Source organism: Sebastes umbrosus, chromosome 11, assembly GCF_015220745.1.
Source record: "Sebastes umbrosus isolate fSebUmb1 chromosome 11, fSebUmb1.pri, whole genome shotgun sequence".
NCBI lineage: Eukaryota > Metazoa > Chordata > Actinopteri > Perciformes > Sebastidae > Sebastes > Sebastes umbrosus.
This window is the reverse complement of record NC_051279.1, coordinates 3,085,863-3,106,170: the sequence shown is the minus strand read 5'-3', so window position 1 is coordinate 3,106,170 and position 20,308 is coordinate 3,085,863. Positions and strand designations below refer to the sequence as shown.

The 20,308-nt window shown below is 41.3% G+C and overlaps 1 protein-coding gene across 4 annotated transcripts in view; it reads left to right on the top strand.

Annotated features, from left to right (window-relative positions):
* The window catches only part of LOC119496829 (upstream stimulatory factor 2), a 21,695-nt gene extending 3,208 nt beyond the window's left edge, over positions 1–18,487 (top strand). Inside the window, exons 4-11 of one of the 4 annotated variants that reach the window (XM_037784419.1) lie at positions 1,662–1,781; positions 4,151–4,304; positions 6,489–6,576; positions 9,685–9,723; positions 12,159–12,217; positions 12,572–12,666; positions 13,676–13,804; positions 16,343–18,487. In XM_037784419.1, coding sequence (XP_037640347.1) covers positions 1,662–1,781; positions 4,151–4,304; positions 6,489–6,576; positions 9,685–9,723; positions 12,159–12,217; positions 12,572–12,666; positions 13,676–13,804; positions 16,343–16,432 — 774 coding nt within the window. In that variant the 3' untranslated portion in view covers positions 16,433–18,487. Of the gene's footprint in view, positions 1–1,661; positions 1,782–4,150; positions 4,305–6,488; positions 6,577–9,684; positions 9,724–12,158; positions 12,218–12,571; positions 12,667–13,645; positions 13,805–16,342 lie in introns of all 4 variants that reach the window. The other 3 variants (XM_037784418.1, XM_037784421.1, XM_037784420.1) reach the window with 3 other exon arrangements.
* Positions 18,488–20,308: the final 1,821 nt, after the last annotated feature.

Here is a 20,308-nt window from a genome sequence, read left to right as displayed (position 1 = left end):
AACCCTCACAGGTACTGCATTTAGTATAAAACAATATGCTCAAATCATAACATGGCAAACTGCAGCCCAACAGGCAACAACAGCTGTCAGTGTGTCAGTGTGCTGACTTGACTATGACTTGCCCCAAACTGCATGTGATTATCATAAAGTGGGCATGTCTGTAAAGGGGAGACTCGTGGGTACCCATAGAACCCATTTACAGGTCATGGGAATGGAAATTAGTGGGCTTGGTGTTAAAACAAATTTGCGTTAAAACGTTATTATTGCATTAACTTTGACAGCCCTGTTACTAACCTAAATCTGAAAAGTAACTAGTAAGTAAAGCTGTCAAATAAATGTCGTGGAGTAAAAAGTACAATATTTGCCTCTAAAATGTAGTTGAGTAGAAGTATTAAGTAGCATAAAATGGAAATATTCAAGTAAGTAAAGTACCTCAAAACTGTACTTAAGTACAGCACTGGAGTAAATGTACCACCACAGCCCTAATGGCATACGGGTCTAGAGTTTTAGGGGTTAGATTGCATCAGCTCAGCACTCAAAACAGTAAGCAGATCACTCCAGTATTACTTTAGATGTCAGGTTGAATAAACATCAAAGATCTGTTTATACAGCGACATAATTAGCAACTGGCAGAGCTTCACATTACACATTGATGAATGTGGTTGAATGGATTTGGTCGCATGTATAGAGCAACGTGACAGTGGTAGATAATATGATTGTCAGTAAACAACTGTATGTACTCTTTGTGATTTAGGCTTTGTCATGCTGAGTTTTTTGTTGTAAGCGCTGTCACCTCACAGTGAAAACAACCTGAGTTCCTCTCAGGAACAGTTCTTTCTGTGTAGGGTTGTTGTTTCCTTGTTATGTTATGGTGTGTTTTCACCGGATGCTTTGGCTTCCTTCTATATTCCAAAGACAAGTCAGGAGGATAGCAGACTCTAAATTGCCGCCTGAAGGTATGAATGCGTGTTTTTCTTTTTCCAGTCCCATGATTGACTGGTGACCATTGTCGAGAGAGTCTCCTTGCCATCCGCTAATGTGGTATTCACTCCAGCGGTGGTCAGTGATGGACAACAGGACAGTGATGCATATAAATAATTTGGAAACAAGTAAATGTGCAATATCCAAGTTGGTTTATACTTTTTGGGATGATTTAAACTGGTGGGAATGAAGTCAGTGATCCATGTGGCTCATTAGGCATAAACAAGGCTAGTGTGAGCGATCATGTGATTCCAGTCTGGTCTGGGATTGGCATGGGAACGCTGTCACATGTCAGTCAGGAGGAGAGTCACATGATGGAGGGTTACGAATACTGATTCTTGGAACAAACAGGCTAATTTTCCTGACTTGTTTTTTTAAAATTGAATCAGGCACATTCTGAAGCATAAGCAAATTGAGAGGGATACTCAATATGCTTATGCTTCAGAATGTGCCTGAAGTGAGATCAATGCACTACTGCGATGAGGACTATAGTGTCATATACTAGGCTCGGCTGAACTGAAGCAATAGATATGCCAAACAAATCTACAAGGCAGGTAAGGTTTTGATTTGGACACAGTACGTGTATCATAGCATAGACTGTAGCGAATGACTTTAAAAAACAACTGGTTGCTCTGTTTGACTCCCATTCTCTCTTTTACCTGCGTTTCTCCATCTTACAGGTGACGTACCGTGTTGTTCAGGTGACTGACCAGCAGCTTGAGGGAAGAGATGATGGGGGAGGAGCAGTGAGCGTCGTCTCTACAGCCGCCTTCACCGGGGCTCCTCAGGCTGTGGCTCAGGTACCCAAATCTCCCCCTTTTTCATTGATCAAAGAGAACCCACCGGTAATATGGACTGTTTTAAAGACTAACCGCATGCTTTAGTGTTCAAGTAATGCCACAGTTTTTAAAAGGCGGGTCCATCATTTTTTGTTTTGTTTAAATCATTCAGTTGTTTCACAGCGTGTTCCAGTGTTCCTTATGTTTTAATATCCGAACATTCAAATTCTGGTCAAAGTACATATGTTTTAGTGTCAAAATGCTATTCTCAAAAGTCCTTCTAAAAACTTTTTCCCACGTGACCTGACGTACGTTTCTGCATGATAACGCTGCTACATGTACAATATACATCGATACAGTAACTTAGATTGCGGTCGGTGTGCTCCCAGTTTGGAGAAGCAGACAGGAGTACGGGCTCGGAAGCTAAACAACGTATTGTTGTGTGGACTTGTTGTTCGGATCCAAAAGTCACGCAATAACACACACAAACTAACCGATCGATGCAGCGGTAGACCAGCAACTCCCGTGTTCTGCAAGGTAAAATGACTGTTTTTGTGAATGGAGTCTGGTCTTTTGGCTTTGAAGACAGTGATATAACGGTTTCAGTTCCCCGTTGGAAAAGGCGGTCTGATAGCGAGGAAAAGCAGGGAAACTATTCTATATATGGCGCACACTTCAACAGATATGGATTTTTTAGGTGGCTAAAATATGTATTTATGCTGCACCTTGTCGTCAGACAGCCCTTTCCGACGGGGAACTGAAGTCGTTATATAGCTCTCTTCAAAGCCACCAGACTACATTTACAAAAGCAGTAGTTTTACCTCGCAGATTGCAGAAATATACATATAACCCCACTTCAAAAAACCCCGAACTAACCCTCTCAGTTGCTTCAAAACCCAGCACAGCTAACCTTTACTCAGCTAGTGCCAGCATTCACATTATTCATAACCTTATTGATTAGCTTTGATCAGCTTACTTTGGTGTCTTACTTCACTGCTTTTTGCGAAGGCTGAGCGGGCGTTTACATTTGAAAAAAAACAGAACGCCGATGGACCCGCCCTTTGAGGGTAAGGCTGGCAGTTTTTCAGCTTTTATTATTCCAACAGTCTCCCTTATTAAAAATTAAAACCCAACAATGAACTTATCCTGCTGACAAGTATCGTCTCTGTAGACAAATGCTGATGTCGCTCATGCCATAAAACCCAATGTTGTCCAAACACTATTAAAAGCACGTGAAAGAGATGTAGCATTGTACCGGGTGACATCTTCCTTTGTTACCATTAAAGCTGCGGGTGCAGATAATTCCTCTGTGCTCGTCAAACCAGCAAAGCAGTCTAAAGAGTGACTCATGTGTCTGAGCATGACATCTGCCCGACACAGAGCTACTACGGAGATTAAAAATGTAGGTGCAGAATCTTTTCAGAATAAAGGTTTTGCACACCAAGTCTGTATTTTCTGTAAAAAAAAATGTAATCCGTCATCCGATAAAAAGCGATACGCAGAGAAACCTAGCACACTGAATCTAATATGTTTTAGTCTATTTGGCGCAAAACTTCCTACAAGAGAAAACTGTATTAATTACGTGGTTGCAATGGATAACGCTAATGCTAAAATGGGGCTAATGAATGAATGACATTAGCAAGAAGCTATCGTTAAGCTGCCTAGAGCAAATCACGATTGTCTAATCTTCCCTATATCCTTTGTTTTGAAACCATCCCGACTCCAAGCTGTTCTGCAATCACCTGACACAATCTATCTTTAAATTCCACATCTCTGTATTCTTTTATTTCCTTATTGTGAAGTGCATCGTGCTGGGAGACGAAGTGAATATTTTTCATGCCATTTTGGAAGATGACATTTGCACGGACGGTGGCTCTGAGTGGTCAAACAACCCTCTTTTGCCTTTTGATGGGTGCGAAAAAAAAACCTGAAGAAAATCAAACCTGTTACAAAAACTTTAATGATGGACGAACATTTCGGAGTCGGTGTGTAAACGTGAGGTCGTATTCATTTTTAAATGTGCACAATTTCGGATGAAAAATATGGACTTGGTGTGCAAAGGCCTTAAGGCACAATGGCAATGTTCATAGCCAAATAGAGAACACATTTACGGTCAAAAACATGCCGTTTTCCGCGCAAGAAAAAGAGCAAATTTGTTTTCATTTGCAGTACACTGATGGCTTCACTGACCTCGCTGCTATCTCTGCTATCAAGATCACTGCTACTTCTTTTTCCTCCCCAGCCGTCAAATTGCACTGTGTCTTGCTTAGGGGTCCAGAGGGGGTACCAGTATTGAGTCTGACAGAGACTGAGATGTGCGTTTACCTGCTGTGACTGCTCCATTGCGACTTGTTCAAGCCTCTCCCCTGTCTCTGTCTTATCTGTCACAGGCTGTGATCCAAAACCCTTTCAGTAATGGAGGAAGCCCGGCAGGAGAGGCGGTGGGTGGGGAGACGCGCTTCGCTTACTTCCCCGCAACTGCAGTGAGCGACGGGACCGTGTCTGTGCAGGCCGCCACGGACCCCACACTCACACAGGCGGGGGGTGAGTCAGTTCTCACACTCGATTTGGGTTGAAGCTTTCCTCAGTGTCACTGAAAAATAATGGCTAAATTAGCCCCGTAGCAAACAGGAGTGTATTGACTACCGTAATGAGAGAGAACAACAGCCCTTTTTTCAGTAGTTGTAAATGAACCAAGATCCCAAAAGCTTTTGCTGATGATGAGAAAAAAATAGTACCCTAAAAAGTACTCTAGATTATAAATTATGTTGCCCTTTTTGCTGAATACAACTTAACGCTGATCATATTTACTTTGTGCTTCATGTCACATGTCCACCGACTCTGCTTCTATTCCATACTGCCATATGTCGCCGTCTGGCTGTACTAAGTGTCCTTGCGGTTTTGTGGTGGTGATCCAGACAAGGCTGCTGGACAGTCAGTGAGTGTGATCAGGGCTTGGTCGACCTGGAGAGCAGGATGTAGCTCCCTGGCTCTGTTATACACAACCAGCATCTGTTTGTTCTGGCATACTGTTGCAGAGACAGTGTTTATGGGAGGACCTTGTAATTAATCAGCCTGTGTTTTCTGCTGGTGTCTGTGCTTTCTGTCGCACTGTTGGCCCAGACTAGTGCTCTGCACAGGCATGAAACCTGAACACCTAAACGAGACCCGTACCTGCATCTTAAGACCCAATTCTAATCCAATCTGGATCTAGTGTTGTATTTTAGTTAAAGCTGCAGTGGGTAGAAATGGAGAAAATATGATTTAAAAAAATATATATTTTTATAAAACGGTCACTATATCGTGACAGTAGTGCATGAGACAGGTAATCTGAAAAAAAACATGCACCTCTGTGTCCTCCAGTGCTGCTAACGGCATCTGCAAGATTTCACAGACCGGAGGAAAACAACCAGTAAGAGCTGATCTGGAGTCTGCCCTCCAGCTGCCGTCTATGAGAGCCGGCTGTCAATCACTCACGAACTCAGATCAAACTAGGCAGCGCTGATCAAATATGAATCAATATTCTGTTACAGTAATGCCCATTCCCCTCCTCAAATGTTCTCAGAAACATCTAGTAGTGTACTGTTTAGCTGTAAAATTAGAAAATTTGTGACCCGGCAGCCATGTTGAGATCAGTTGAGGAAATACCATCACCGTGACGCCACCCATTGGTTTGTGGACAGACATTTTGAAGCCTTGAGTTCGGTATTTTGGCCGTCGCCATCTTGGTTTTCGGCCACCAGAAGTGACACGAGGGTGGAGCTCAGTACAACCGAACGCTGAATAAGACATTTTTAGGCGACCAAAACGGTTCTAATTAATTTTATGAAGTGAAAACACACTGTGAAAGGGTTAAAGTTGTAAGACGAAAACATGGACAACTCCCAGACCGGACAACGCCGTGGTAGCGACCTGTCAATCACAAGGTAGCCACGCCCTAAAGCATTCCCTGCTTTATGGTCTATCTGACTCTAAATGGGACCATCATTTACTAAATGAACATCATGCTGTATTGAAGAAGACTTGGAGCTAGTGATTGAGACCATAAACTCATGTTTACAGTGTTTACTGAGGTAATAAATCAAGAGAGAAGTAGGCTCATTTTCTCATAGACTTCTATACAATCAGACTTCTTTTTGCAACCAGAGGAGTCGCCCCCTGCTGGCTGTTAGAGAGAATGCAGGTTTAAGGCATTTCTGCATTTGCTTCACTTTTCAGACCCGGAGACCCACTGTGGTTATAAAATGTTAAAAAACTTGACTGTTTTGTCCGACCAACAACAGATCCCATAGATATTCAATTTATTGTCATATATGACAAACAACAGCAGTAAATCCTCTCATTTGAGAAGCAGAAACTAAAGAATATTTTTTGCTTGATAAACTAACAGAAATGATTAATGAATTAGAAAAATAGTTGCTGATTAGTTGAACGACAGAAAATGAATCCCCTCATTGCAGCTCTATGTGAGGCATACACGGAGGAAAGCAGAGCTGGCCACAAAACAAATGTAGCTTGTAATAGCTAATAAACAGTTTTACTCACATGTTTGTGGCAATAACGTACGCTACACAAATCTCATCCAAGTAGCAGCACATGGCACTACAGTATTTTATAATATACCATCTACCCTGCCTGTTAGCTATACATGTTTTTAAAGTTCTACCAAGATAATAATAAGCCCACATTTTTCACATTGCTAACTGATGACTGCCATGCCTTCCACAGGTCAGTTTTATGTGATGATGACCCCCCCTGACGTCATTCAGACAGGCACGCAGCGAACCATCGCCCCCCGCACACAGCCCTACCCTGCGTGAGTATCAGCTCTATCAGTTGCTGTCTGGGAAGAGGAGACAGCATCGATATTGCAGTCTGAGATTCAGCTATTTCTGAAAACAAACTAACCGCCGGTCAGTTCTTGTAAAACACTATTGTTATCTCCCCTGGAAATACCACTTGAAACAGGCCATTAGGTGGTTTTAGCAGACGAGTTGTGAATTGCTGGTTGGTGTTTAAAAGTGGGACAAATTGCTTTTTAATGTTTAGTGTTCAGAGCCATTCACAGCTATTAATTACATTTCATTTCAGGTCTGACAGTTTTGTCAAGGTTTTAACCATTTATTGCAAGAGCAACACACATTTGAGTTTGTGATGCTTCAGAAAAAAATCCCTGCAAGCTTGACACAGACTTTTTTCAGTTCAAGAAACCCCACCAGACAAAGCCTGAGATATACAACACTTAAATCATCATCAACACATATTGAGTGAACAAAGCATCTAAATGCTAATGCATAATGAATTGCTGGGAAACATGCAGGGATTTGGTGTTTCGCAGAGGTGTATGCAGAGAGAAAGAGCACCAAAATCTAGTTGTTTGAGATCAATGGGGTCGATCGATTATTGGATGTTGTATGGACTATATGATGCAAATGTAAATAAATGAATAATAAATCTAAAAATAAATGAATACAAAATAAATACATTTAGAAATTAATACAAAAATAAATAAAAAGGAAAATTAAACAGCAGAGTAAATAAATAAGGGAATTAATACAACGATAAATAAATAAAGAAACAAATTAAAACAGAAATATCAATTTATGTCACATTTTATCAATTAATTAATGGTTACATTTATTTTTAATATTATTTTTGCAACATTTAGAGCTTCAGTAGGCAAATTGTTTTAGCATCATTGGGCAAAAAATCTATAATAACCTTTCAGCATATTGTAATTCAAGGGTTCTGAGAGATAACTAGACTTCTGTTCCTCCTCATGGCTCTGTTTTCAGGCTTTAGAAAAATCTTTAGAGGCACATGATTTTTGTCTCATGCACTACTGTGAGGACATAGTGACCGTTTTATAAAAATAACTTTTTTTTAAATAACATTTGCTCCATTTCTACCGACTGCAGCTTTAATATGTTGGGTCCTGAAACTACTGATAGGTGCTCTAGCTAAATAACTATATATAGTATAATCATAATTACCCAAATCTCGCCTATTGCTGCTTTAATGACACATTTATTTATTTATTTATTTATTGCGTCATTTATTTATTAATTCATTTATTTTTGATTTCGGCAGGTTCTGTCCTCCATAACCACGAGGCTCAGTTTATGTAACATGAAATGCTAATGTAGTTTCTCTCTATAAGTTTAACAACACACCGCAGCCCAGGGAGTCTATATCATCTCTCTCCTGGTTGATTTTATATTAAGGCTCTTTATTTTAGCACACCCTGGCCTCTATCCAAAAATCTTCTTATGATGTTTATCCCTAAAATTCACAACATGCATCATTATAATCACGCATCAAAAGGCTCCGACTCTCTCCAACTGTTAGCCACATGCTGGTGATTGCTGTTATTAAGATAATCAGCCGGCTCACGTGAGCAAAGACAAACCGAGTTGTCATTTTTAATTGCACGATGCCAGCATTGTTCTGGCCCTACTACGGATTCAGAAAAGGATTTCTAACGAGCTTTATTTCAGATTCAGAGATCACTTGAGTGCCAAAACCACATTGGCAACGAGCCACACTGCTGAGGAACGCAATTTCCTTTAAGGTCCTATTTTTTCCCCCTTTGTTTGGTAAAAGCCAAAGCACAGCAATTTGCTCATCCAGAATGATTATCAAATCGAGTTAGCGCTGACTTAAATGAATATTCCTCCGTTTACCACCTTTAACACGTGAAACTGCATTATAGTTATTTAGCTAGAGCACCTATCAGTAGTTTTAGGACCCAACATATTAAAGCTGCAGTGGTTAGAAATGGAGCAAATATTATTTAAAAAAGTTATTTTTATAAAACTATATTCTGACAGTAGTGCATGAGACAGGTAATCTGAAAAAAAACATGTGTCTCTATGTCCTCCGGTGCTCCTAACGGCATCTGCAAGACCGGAGGAAAACAACCAGTCAGAGCTGATCTGGAGTCTGCCTGAACTCCGATCAAACTAGGCAGCGCTGATCAAATATGAATCAATATTAGTTACTATAATGCTTATTTCTCTCCTCTAATGTTCTCAGAATCATCTTGTAGTGTACTGTTTAGCTGTAAAATGAGAAAGTTGGTGACTCGGCAACCATGTTGAGATCTCATGAGGAAATACCAAGCACCGCCCACCAGCCGGAGCTCAGCCAATAGGAACACTCTCTCTCTGAACTGACCTGTGATTGGCCAAAGTCTCCCATCACAGGCTAGATTTGTTAAAGCCTGAAAACAGAGCCATGAGGAGGTGCAGAAGTCTAGTTTTTCTCTCAGAACACTTGAATTACAATATGCTGAAAGGTTATAATGGAATTTTTGCCCAATGATGTCAAAATCATTCTGCCTACTGCAGCTTTAACTCTGGTTGTTTTAAGTAGCACATAAGCTCCTGTTTCATCCCCTCTTTATGATGGCTATTTAAAAGAAACACAAACACGAGACACCATTAACTGTCTCTGCCTTTCGTCAGTTTGGGTAAAACAGTATATGGTTTGACAAGGATGTCGACTGCGTCTGTGATTTCCAAGAACTTCAGATTTCTCAAAGATGTATGCTCCTTTGTTGTGGGCCGCGTTACGGGGAGTTGTAGATCCGCCTTCAATTTGGCAGCAGCTCTGTCGCCTTTGATGTTGCTTGATATTCACAGCGTACAACAGGCCGCTTTCCAGTCAAGAGTAACGAACGAGCTTTGTTGCGGCGCGCGTTCCGCGTCGCCAGTGTGTTGAAATACAAAGTGAACTGTTTTTTTTTCATCTCTCACAATGCCTACCTGCAATATGTTTGTTTCTATTTATTTCCTCTAACATGAATAATTTATGATTGTTGACACGAAGCCTCAGAGTTATATTTAGGTGTAAACTAATGAACAGTGACATTGACATGTGAGTAAAGTGAATGAAAATTTCCCACCCTATCTGCCGTTCGCAGAGATGAAAACGAGCTGCTGCAGCATGAAGGTTTAAACTGGTGAGGACAGTTTCCACATTTCTCTCACACCTTTCTTTTTTTACAGCAAATGAACCAATCAAATTAGATCACAAGAAAAGAGCGAAGAAGCACACAAACCTCTGCCCTCCTCCCCTCCCCTCCCCTCCTATAAGTCCCCGGTGATTCTCCCTGCTCTTGATGTGTGAGACACAGATGTAGTGTTTCTTCCGTGCTGACCCCGATCCATTGTTGTTAGTTGTGCTTGTGGCAAACTTGTTTCTCCATTAGGACTTAACAAATTAGGTCATTGTTCTCCATCTGGAAACAAATGGCTCGTTCCACTCTTTTATTTTAGTATCATTTTCAAAGTGTCCTCTGTTGTTTGAGTTTTGTTCTCATTTAGCCTAGTTTTGAAGAAGTTAGGGACAGTATTTTGAGGGTTTTCTTATGAGCTCATGAAAACTCAATGACAGGAATACTGGAACAAATGAAGCCAGGTGTTGTCAGTTTCACAAGAGCTGCAACGATTAATTGATTAGTTGTCAATTATTAAATTTAGGGCTGTCCCGCATATAATTTTTTGGGCTTCGAAGCTTCGGTTAGAGATATTCAAAGGTATTCGAAGCTTCGAGACAGTGCCGCTGACGCACTACTGTACACACACGCACCTCTATACGTAACAAACAGCGATATCCATCTGAGAATAACTAATAATAATTAATGTTGAATATTAACAGTGAATAATGTTGTGGGATTATTCCTTATTTCATGGGCTATTTGGGGATTTAGACATTATTATTGCATACTTATAATAAAAAAACAAAAACAAGAAGGTCGATTACCATGGCAACAGTCGAAGCTTCGAAGCATCAAATCATTCGGGTCAGCCCTGATTAAATTAATCGCCAATATTTTGATACTTAATTAATTTGAGTAATTTTTTAAGGCAAAAAAGTGAACATTCTCTGATTCCAGCTTCTTAAATGTGAATATTTTCTGGTTTCTTTGCTCCTCTATGACAGTAAACTGAATATCAAGACATTTGAGGACGTAATCTTGAGCTTTGGGAAACACCGATCGACGTTTCCTGATATTTTATAGACCACACAACTAACCGATTAATCGAGAAAATAATCAACAGATGAATTGACAATGAAAATAATCGTTAGTTACTGCCCTAAATTTCACCATGTCTCTTCTACATAATTGTTTGTACGGAAGCGATTAACGGTTGTTCATATTCATCCGTTGAGAGAATATCAAGCCCAAGCTGCAGTCCCTTGTATCTCAGTGTTGACTGACTCGTTGCCCCGGCCCTGGCTTGCTTTAACACTGCAGCCTAATGATAGGGGAGGGCAGAATGAGTGCCGATTGCATTTCTCTTTTGAGGATCGATACAAGACTAAACAAATTATATGGATAAAGCACTTGAGCAGCGCATTTGTGTGCTGCTCATTTTCTGGATTTCTCTGGCAACAATAATTCTCAGGAGCACTCAGATGAGGTGTGTCTCTATAATTTGTGAAAGGGGGGGGAGACGTTGCTCTAGGCCTGTACATTTAGTTATTCATACAGTCATCCACATTTTTCTTTTTTTACATTCTGCCTAAGAGTACTGTTGGACTGAATCCATTATACAGCTGAAATCCCATTAAGATGCGTTGAGATACAAGAGAGACTGCAGTTTGGCTTGGCTGACTATCTCAAACGGAGATATCGGCTGTCGAGTTGTGTTGATGGGTCACAAATTTACTGCTGTAGAATAAAGATGTGTCGTAGAGGGACAAGAAGGATGCAGCCAGTAAACAATAGTTACGTTCTTGAGCAAAGAAATCGTTTTTCTGCTCTTTTGCATGGTTGTTGATTCATTATAAATATGGTAAGGGAAGTATTAATTGACATATGATTATATGAGCGTGTTATTGGCCTGCTCATGCTGTGGTGGGCGGTTGGATAAGTCTCCCCGTCACGTCTCAGGGACTTAATTAACAGAATACCTAAGGGAGGACGCAGACAAGAGACGGTTGTGTCATTAGCCGTAAGCCCAGACTCCAATAGACAGCATCTGTTTTTTTTGCAGTGTTGTAATTTTACAGCATAATAAAGGAGAGAGCTCCCTTCAGGCCACACCTGGAAAGAGGACAGCGAAGAATAAGAAGGCTGGACGGTCTCAGTGTTCCAGTCAAAGCAGCTTCAGGACATTGGGCTGCATATGTGGCCTCATATGGCCGTGCATCTCTCTGTGTTTCTACCAAAAGGCACGACACAACTTCAGAGGCTCGCTTTTTTAAATAGCACGCCGGTAGAGGCGAGGGCCGTGATTACAAAAAGGCTTGAATTTAAAGATAACGGGGAAGAATAGTTTAATAGGCGCAGGATTAGGTGAATTTGGGGGATTGGATTGGACTTTGTAAACCAGAGATGGGACATATTGTAACGTGTGAAAAGTGTTTTTATTTCCTGTCTGTCTGCAGGAAAATGGATGGACCGCGAACACCGAGAGATGAAAGGAGAAGAGCGCAACATAATGAAGGTGGGTAATTAGCCGTGATTGTGGCTTTTGATTTCATCAGATGGTGCCACACAATGCAGTGGGGTGCCTAACTGGAGCATTTCTGTTGAAAGAAAATCACCAAGCCCTCTCAAGATAATCTATTAAGACTAGATAAAAAGATTATGTTTCTGGACCGGCCACTAGAGGATGCTGTTGAGCTGTCAAAGTCAGGCAGCATTTGGCACCATTGAAAATGACAGGATGTAGGAAATTAAAACCTGATTCTTTACCTCTCATCCCTCAATCTAAAATAATTAATACAAAAAAATGCTGCTTTTATTTATATATATATATTAATTTTTTTAACTTGTTTTCTATTTAATATTCCATCAGTTGAAAGGCGACGAAGAGACAAGATCAACAACTGGATTGTCACGCTTTCCAAGATCATCCCAGACTGCAATATGGACAGCACCAAGACTGGAGCGGTAAGTCTCACTTCACTCTGCACTGCTGCTAACTTCTCACTGATGTTTCCGTTTTAAACTGTGGAATAAGACAACCCAGTCAATTTTTTGTGGGCTGTCTAGATCGGAAAACTTGTGATTCAACAAGCCATTCAGATTAGGCTCCCCTTCGTATGTCACAACAGGCTAATTAGAATATATTGCCCACAGCTTGAGAACTATCTTTGCAAAGATGCACCATATTTTTCTCTCAAGCCAATTAAAGCAGACTGGGCTTTTTCGGGAGGGGGGCTGAAAAAGACGGGCGCTAAAACGGAGCGTTTCGGACAGAGAGTGAATACAAGTATGTTCCATAGAGTGTATATAAAGATGGACGACATGGCAGCTCCCCAAAAGTGAAGCCAAAACATCTTGATCGCCTCCTAGTGGCTGGCTGCAGTATAGGTCATAAACCTCGCCCCCTCCACGTTAGCGGATGGGCCAAACTAAAAAGTCAAAGTACACGTCAAATACATTTTTCCCAAAGATTGTTTCTGTCATTTAAGGTGGTTCTTATCACGCTGATGTTTGTTCAAGTGTTAATTTTTCTGATAAGTTTGGTTTTAATTAGTTATTTGATGCTATTAAAAGGGGGTGAGACAGCTGTGATTCTCTCTCGCTAAAAAGCTGCGGCCGTGCTCGGCTCGCGATTGGTTTGGGCGGGTGTGTGGGCGAGACCTCAATGCCGCGGCTCCACTACTGCACAGAATCTGACTCCAAATTACATCAAAATCTCAAGATGGCAACGTCCATATCCGGGATATTTTGGCTTCAGTTCTGTACAGTGGGAGGAAGTGGAGACGCGTCGTCCATCTTTATATACAGCCTATGGTATATTCAGACTGACAGTATGTGAAAAATGATGTGTTTTTTGAACATTAAAGTATGTAAACATGTTGTAGTGCAAAATCCCAAATACAAGTATGAATCTAAAAATGAGCGTGATATGTCTCCTCTAAAGGGTCAGCAGCAATCATCTCTGTCCTTGCAGAGCAAAGGAGGCATCCTGTCTAAAGCTTGTGACTACATCCGAGAGTTGAGGTCAAGCAACCAGCGACTGCAGGAGAGTCTGAAGGAAGTGGAGAGGATACAAGTGGACAATGAGTTGTGCAGGCAGCAGGTATGAATATCAGTTAATGCTCTAGCCCAGAGGCTCTCAATTTATTTTCAGCCAAGGACACCCTACAAGATAGAGAATATATTCTGGAAACCCCCTCATGTTTCCTTGGAATAATTTGACTTAGCCTATTTTTTACACTTTTATGGTCTTAGTTATGTGAAAAAACAACACAAGAGAAATGTATTGGCACAATATTAGACATGTGTTAAACATAGACCCCCTTTACACCTGGCATTGAATTGTGTTTTGGGTGATCGGATTGCAATCGGATAGCGCTTGACCACATGAAAGTACAGGACGGATTGTGATCGATCGGCCAAAGCGCCTCCGGAGGTTGTCAGGGACACATTGTGATCACATTGAACACAAGTGTAAATGCAATTACGTTTTCAAATACAACAACTACTTGGGCGGAAATACAGTATGCTAGAGCTGTCCTGAGTACCAATTTTTTGGGCTCTGGAGCTTCGGTATCAATCAACAGAGAATATTCAAATCTTTGACCGTGTGTGCGGGCGCTCCTCCGGTCACCAGACCGCCGTGACCAGAGAGATCACCGCCACCATTCTGTCTGCGCTCAGCATCTCATCTATCATCCCTCTGTGTGTGCGAGTGTAGTCGTACCTCAAAGTCACGTTTACGGGCCATCCCCCTTAAACGGCGGCGTTTTGAGGCTGATGTGTCCGTGCGTTACGGCAGCAAGCCCGTGCGTAATGCAGCCTTCCTCTCAGCCCTTTCAGACAGAGCGATCGGATCTCAATCGGATGTCAATGTGGACACAGGATACACACATTAAGGCTGTCAATTGATTCAAATATTTAATCGCGATCAATTGCAAATCTCAAATTTTTTATCTGTTCAAAATGAACCTTAAAGGGAGATTTGTCAAGTATTTAATACTCTTATCAACATGGGAGTGGACAAATATGCTGCTTTAAAAACAACATAAAACAATATGCTTAAATCATAACATGGCAAACTGCAGCCCAACAGGCAACAACAGCTGTCAGTGTGTCAGTGTGCTGACTTGACTATGACTTGCCCCAAACTGCATGTGATTATCATAAAGTGGGCATGTCTGTAAAGAGGAGACTCGTGGGTACCCATAGAACCCATTTACATTCACATATCTGGAGGTCAGAGGTCAAGGGACCCCTTTGAAAATGGCCATGCCTCGCCAAAATGTAGCCTCCTTCGCGACAAGCTAGTATGACATGCTTGGTACCAATGTGTTCCTTAGGTTGTCAAGTTTCATATGATGCCAGTATCTTCACTCTAGCTTTAATATTTAACCTGCTACAACCTCCGAAAGATCGATTGCGTTAATACGTTAAAGAAATTACTGGCGTTCAAACGATTTTGTGTTAACTTTGACAGCTCTAATATTAATATCAGGTTGAATTGTAATCAGGTTAAATCATATTCAGATACAATCTGGATACGAGCCACATTTTAATGCGAAGTGTAAGGGGTGCAGATTCTAAGAGTTGTACATTTGTTAGATTAGAATGTAATTTATGAGCTATTATAGATTTAAAAAAAACTAAATATTATTTGTTGAACTAAAAAGCCTTTTGTAAAAAAAAAAAAAAAAAAGTCCTGATAATTTAAATGAATGAATCTGAAAACTTTTCACGGACTCACTTTGAGAATCACCGCTCCATCCTGCCAATACTGGCATCAAGTGAAGTTTCCAGGAATTCAATAAAGAAGGTCTATGAATGATGATGTCTAAGTCTTCCTTTGAGGTGGTCGGGTGTAGCAGATAAATAGAGTCGCACATAATAAGGCAGCCATAGTGGGCTGCATATGTGTCTGTGAAGATTGCCACAGCATTGAATAGATTAGTTTGCTTTGGAGTGCATTGCAGCATCCTTTCACTTGAGTCTCAGAAGCATGAAATCCACCTAGCCCCATATGCATCTTCATTTCTCCAAAACAAACCCCCCCGAGACTCCATCCTGTGTAGCTGATCATCACAGCCTGACAAAAAGGGATCAAAAGAGTTTGCGCTTATATAATGAGAAGTGTTACCTGAAACCCGCACTTTGAGAGAGTCTGTGGGAATAGTATACACAGGGGTTGTGTGAGAACTAACTGCATGCTAATGCACTCAAAGTATTGTGAAATCTTGCAGCTCTGAGGTTGCCACGTCTCCCCCGTTGAATCCCAGGCCTGCGAGGCTCTCGGCAATATACTCTCATTCTGATGCTCAAAGCTCAATATCCTTTCCTCGGTCCCTCGTTGGGGAGGCAGAGGAGTCGGGATTCACCCAAGGGAAATGTAGCGGAGATGACATACCTCAAGATTTGATAATCCAGTTGGTTGTGGACAGGTGTGTCTTTGAAAAGGGCTGCACATACTACTCTTTAATCCCAGGGATTGAATAGCCCAGTGTGTACATTACACCCAGCCAGCACTCTCAAGTCTTCAAACGGAAAAAGTTTGGTCTGTAAACTTGGAGCTATATTTAGCTGTCACGGGGATGGAGATGTTGATAATGAGATTTTTTTTTTATTTCCTCTCGTTGTTCTTAAGATTGAAGAGCTGAAGAATGAGAACGCTTTGCTCCGAGCGCAACTCCAGCAGCACGGCATCGAGATGGTTGGAGAGACGCCGCCGCAGTGAAACGGAGGAGGGGCACCACCACTCAGACACACACAACCGACACGGGCGAGATGACGGAGGAAAAAAAAATAAGACTTGTGAAGAATCACTTTCTTTTTAGCGAATGCATCCTTCCCTGGGTTCCCAGGTCGCGAACCCTTCACCGGCCAATTGTGGCTGTACTTGACTGTTCCAATCCTATTGAGATAACCACCCGTTACGGCTCAGTAGAAATGGGGCCACTCACCACCATCAGAGTGCTTCATGAGCTATGAAAGAGAACCTCTGCTGAAATCCTCCCTTGTTTTGTATTTATGTAGCCTCACTCATGGACTATGATGTTTGTCGTTTAATTTCGTCCCATCGGTGTGTTTTCCCCCCAAATTATTGATTTTTAGTTCATGCTTTTATTCTGTTTGTGTTTTTGAGTTCTGTATTAAGATGTTGTTTTTAGCTGCTTTAATTTATTAGTCCGCTTGCTGACAGAAGCTTTGACGGAGACCAGTTACATTGAAGCTCTTCCCCCCCCCGCCCTCCGAGAGAAGCAAGATTGAATTTTAAGTGAGAAAACATCAAAGTATGCAAAACATTGTGATTGTACAGACAGAAATAGTGCGACACACACGCAGCTTACCTAGATCCAAAGACAAACAAGGAGCTGTGCTGGCCCCATGCTTCCGGGCTGATTTATGTAAATAAGACTTCTCGTGTTTTTAATACAGATGTTACAGAATGTTAGAGCAGATTATCTCTGGGAGTAAACAATCAATAGCTCATTAAGTTCACGCTGGCCCTTTGTCATAGTAATTACCATGAAGTGTGTGTAATCTTGGGACTTGATTTGAAAAGAAAAAAGTGGTATACTTGAATTGTTGGGCATTTTGCTTAACCAGAAAAATAACTCAAAAGTCAACAAAATCAAAGATCCAACTGTTTAAATGCTGTTTAATTACAAAGTGTGGAACATGTAGACGATTAGCAACCCCGGCGCGCTGGCTGGGTTGTGGGCTGGAGAGCGATGCAGTGCAAATTCAAACTTTTGCCAAACTATATATAGATACTGTGGGCTTTTTTTTTCTTCATCGTTTGTTCATGTGTGATTTACCGGTGTCTCAATACGTGTAAGAATAATCCCCACATGTTTCATTTCAAGCTGTTTGCTCTATTTTGGTATTGCAACACTTCAAATGCAGCTCAACGCACAAGGGGAGGAGGGGGGGGAGGCACCCTGGAGAGCGGCACTCAAAGACTCTCTGCTCACTATGGAAAAAGGAGTACACAGAAATTCTGTGTTGCACTTCTTAGTCGAGCACAACTCGTTCTCCACGAAATGAAGGAATAGTTTGAAAGTGGGGAAACTTGGAAATGAGCTCACATATCTCTCCACCCACTCAGGCGAACAATAAGTAAACTGCAATTGGTTGTACAAACAGCAGAAGCCAATATTAACATTGTTGATGATTTTGTGAATGAATATACATGATGTGTTTTTGTTCCGCTTTGGGCGATGTGAGCGAAAGTGGAAGAGAGAGATATCAAGCTTCGGAGCCACTTATTAGAGCTTCTCCCTGTGTCAACAGCTCAGGATCCAGCAAAGCAAAACCAACACTCAGACCCCTGGCGAAATCAGGCAGACTATCACATTTTAATATCTCAGACTCTGCAAGTTAACAGCTCGTGCTTTGGAAGTGCTGTTCTGCCACTGCTGCTAGATTCAAGCCTGATATGGATAGTGCAAGTGTCTGATCCATCAAACGAGACTCCTAGCCAAAGTTGAGCGATAGATGTTTTGCAGTAGAATTTCTTTTTACACCTTGGTGGGAGCAGAGGATGTGAACATGACGACATGAATAATGCTTTGGAAGACGGATGTTCACAAATGGAAGGTCACTTGTGGCTAATTCTTTTTTTTTTTCTTTTTTTTTTCTCTCTCTCGCGTTTCTTTTTTTGAAATGGCAAAAGAAAGAAAAAAAGACTCCTTCTCTCTGTAGCAGCCTCACTGTTCTCAGGTTAGATTTTAAGACATCTTTTCTAAGTAAAATGTGGAAAATAAAACTTTCACTGGCTAATAACCTTTATTGACTTTGGTTGTGGCTCATTGTCCTTCTGCAGGTCTTGGACATATACAAATGGTCTTGCATTTATACAGCGCTTTTCTAGTCTTCCGACCACTTAAAGCGCTTTACACTACATGTCAGCATTCACCCATTCACACACACATTCATACACTGATGGCAGAGGCTACTAAGGTGCCAACTGCCCATCAGGATCTAATCTAAATACTCATTCAAACACTGATGGCTATGCCTTCGGGAGCAATTTTTGGGGTTAAGTGTCTTGCTCAAGGAAAACATCGACATGTGACCCGGAGCAGCCGGGGATCGAACCACCGACCTTCCGATTGGTGGACAACCTGCTCTACCCTCTACAAACATCAGTATCATGTATTACTTCTATCAGGTTGGTTTTTAGTTGCTTGTTTGTCCATCTCTTAGTTAGCAGGATATCGTATAATAATAGATTTGAGGGAAATTCCACTTAAAGGGACTGTATGTAAGTTTTTACACCTATATCTGGAGTTTGTGGTGGAGGCTGGTTGTTTGTTGGCCTTAGCGGACTCCATTTCTAACCGAACGTTAGCTATCGTTGCTGACTGTTAGCCCTGTAAGAGGAGCTGAAATTAAAGGCTAAAAATGTCCCCCGTTCTTCCCATTAAAAATAATCTACAGGCTGATAGACGAAACCCAGAAAGTTTGAAAGGTCTAATTCTTTATGTTAAGTTGCAGCCTTTTAACACATAAAAGGATCAAAACAGGTTTATACTTGTAAAAACTTACATACAGTCCCTTTAACATTTTGACTCACAACTCCTGAACTGTGGCATGAAAAAGCTAAATTCATGTTTCTCCGTTTTAGACGAAATCTATACAGTCCTCACCGGTTCCACCTAAACAAATTATCTGCCATGTTTATTATTTTTTTTCTTTCAACTTCGCTACACATTTCATTCAATCTTTACTAAATTTGGTACATGAAATATTAAAGCCCCTGAAAACTTGGTTTCAAATTTGTAGGCATTTCTCTATATCCTTAAATATTTCTGATTAAATTTGCAACAATCAAAATTAAAGTTTTGGGGGGAAAAAACCTACCTAGTTATTGTTCATTAAGAACTCTAATCTGCTTCAACAAGACTCCGTGGTTGGACCAGATTTGATTAAAGGAACGGTCACACATGACCAACATCAACCAAAGTTGAACTCCACGCAAATCCGAAGATGTGAATTGGCTTTGCAAACGGAAGCAAATGTTTTTTCGCTTGCAGAGATTGTGAGTGAACAGGTGGCGAATGTTCATTTTCACGCATTACGTGACCGTGCCATGACAGATTCAGCAAACAACCTGCCAACTGTCATTAGAGTTTGATTCAAATAATGCTTAATCCTGATTGGTGGGTGTACGTGACATCACCATTTTCCAATGGAGAAGAACACAGATGAAAACACAAACACAGACGTTTGTCAAAAACATCCAAAACTGTTCTAACTTTGGCGGAAAAAAAATTGCGCTAATGGAGGACTTTAGAAACTGATTGAGAAAATAGGTTTTCAGGGATACAGTGTGTAGGATTTGACGCCATCTAGTGGGTGGTTGCAGATTGCAACCAACTGAGTACCCCTCCGCTCACTCTGTGAGACTGTGGCAACGTGAACCCTTGAGTGCAAAACCCTGTTAACGCCGTTCACCTCGCTCAGAGACCATCCTTACCATAACAACACTACTTTAGGAGCAACAGGAAGTCGGCTGACGGTGCCATGATTTTGCAATTTGTGGCTCACATTACCGCAGTTTCACGAGCGTGTCGGAGAACTACGGTGGCCTTCAGGTAATGTAAAA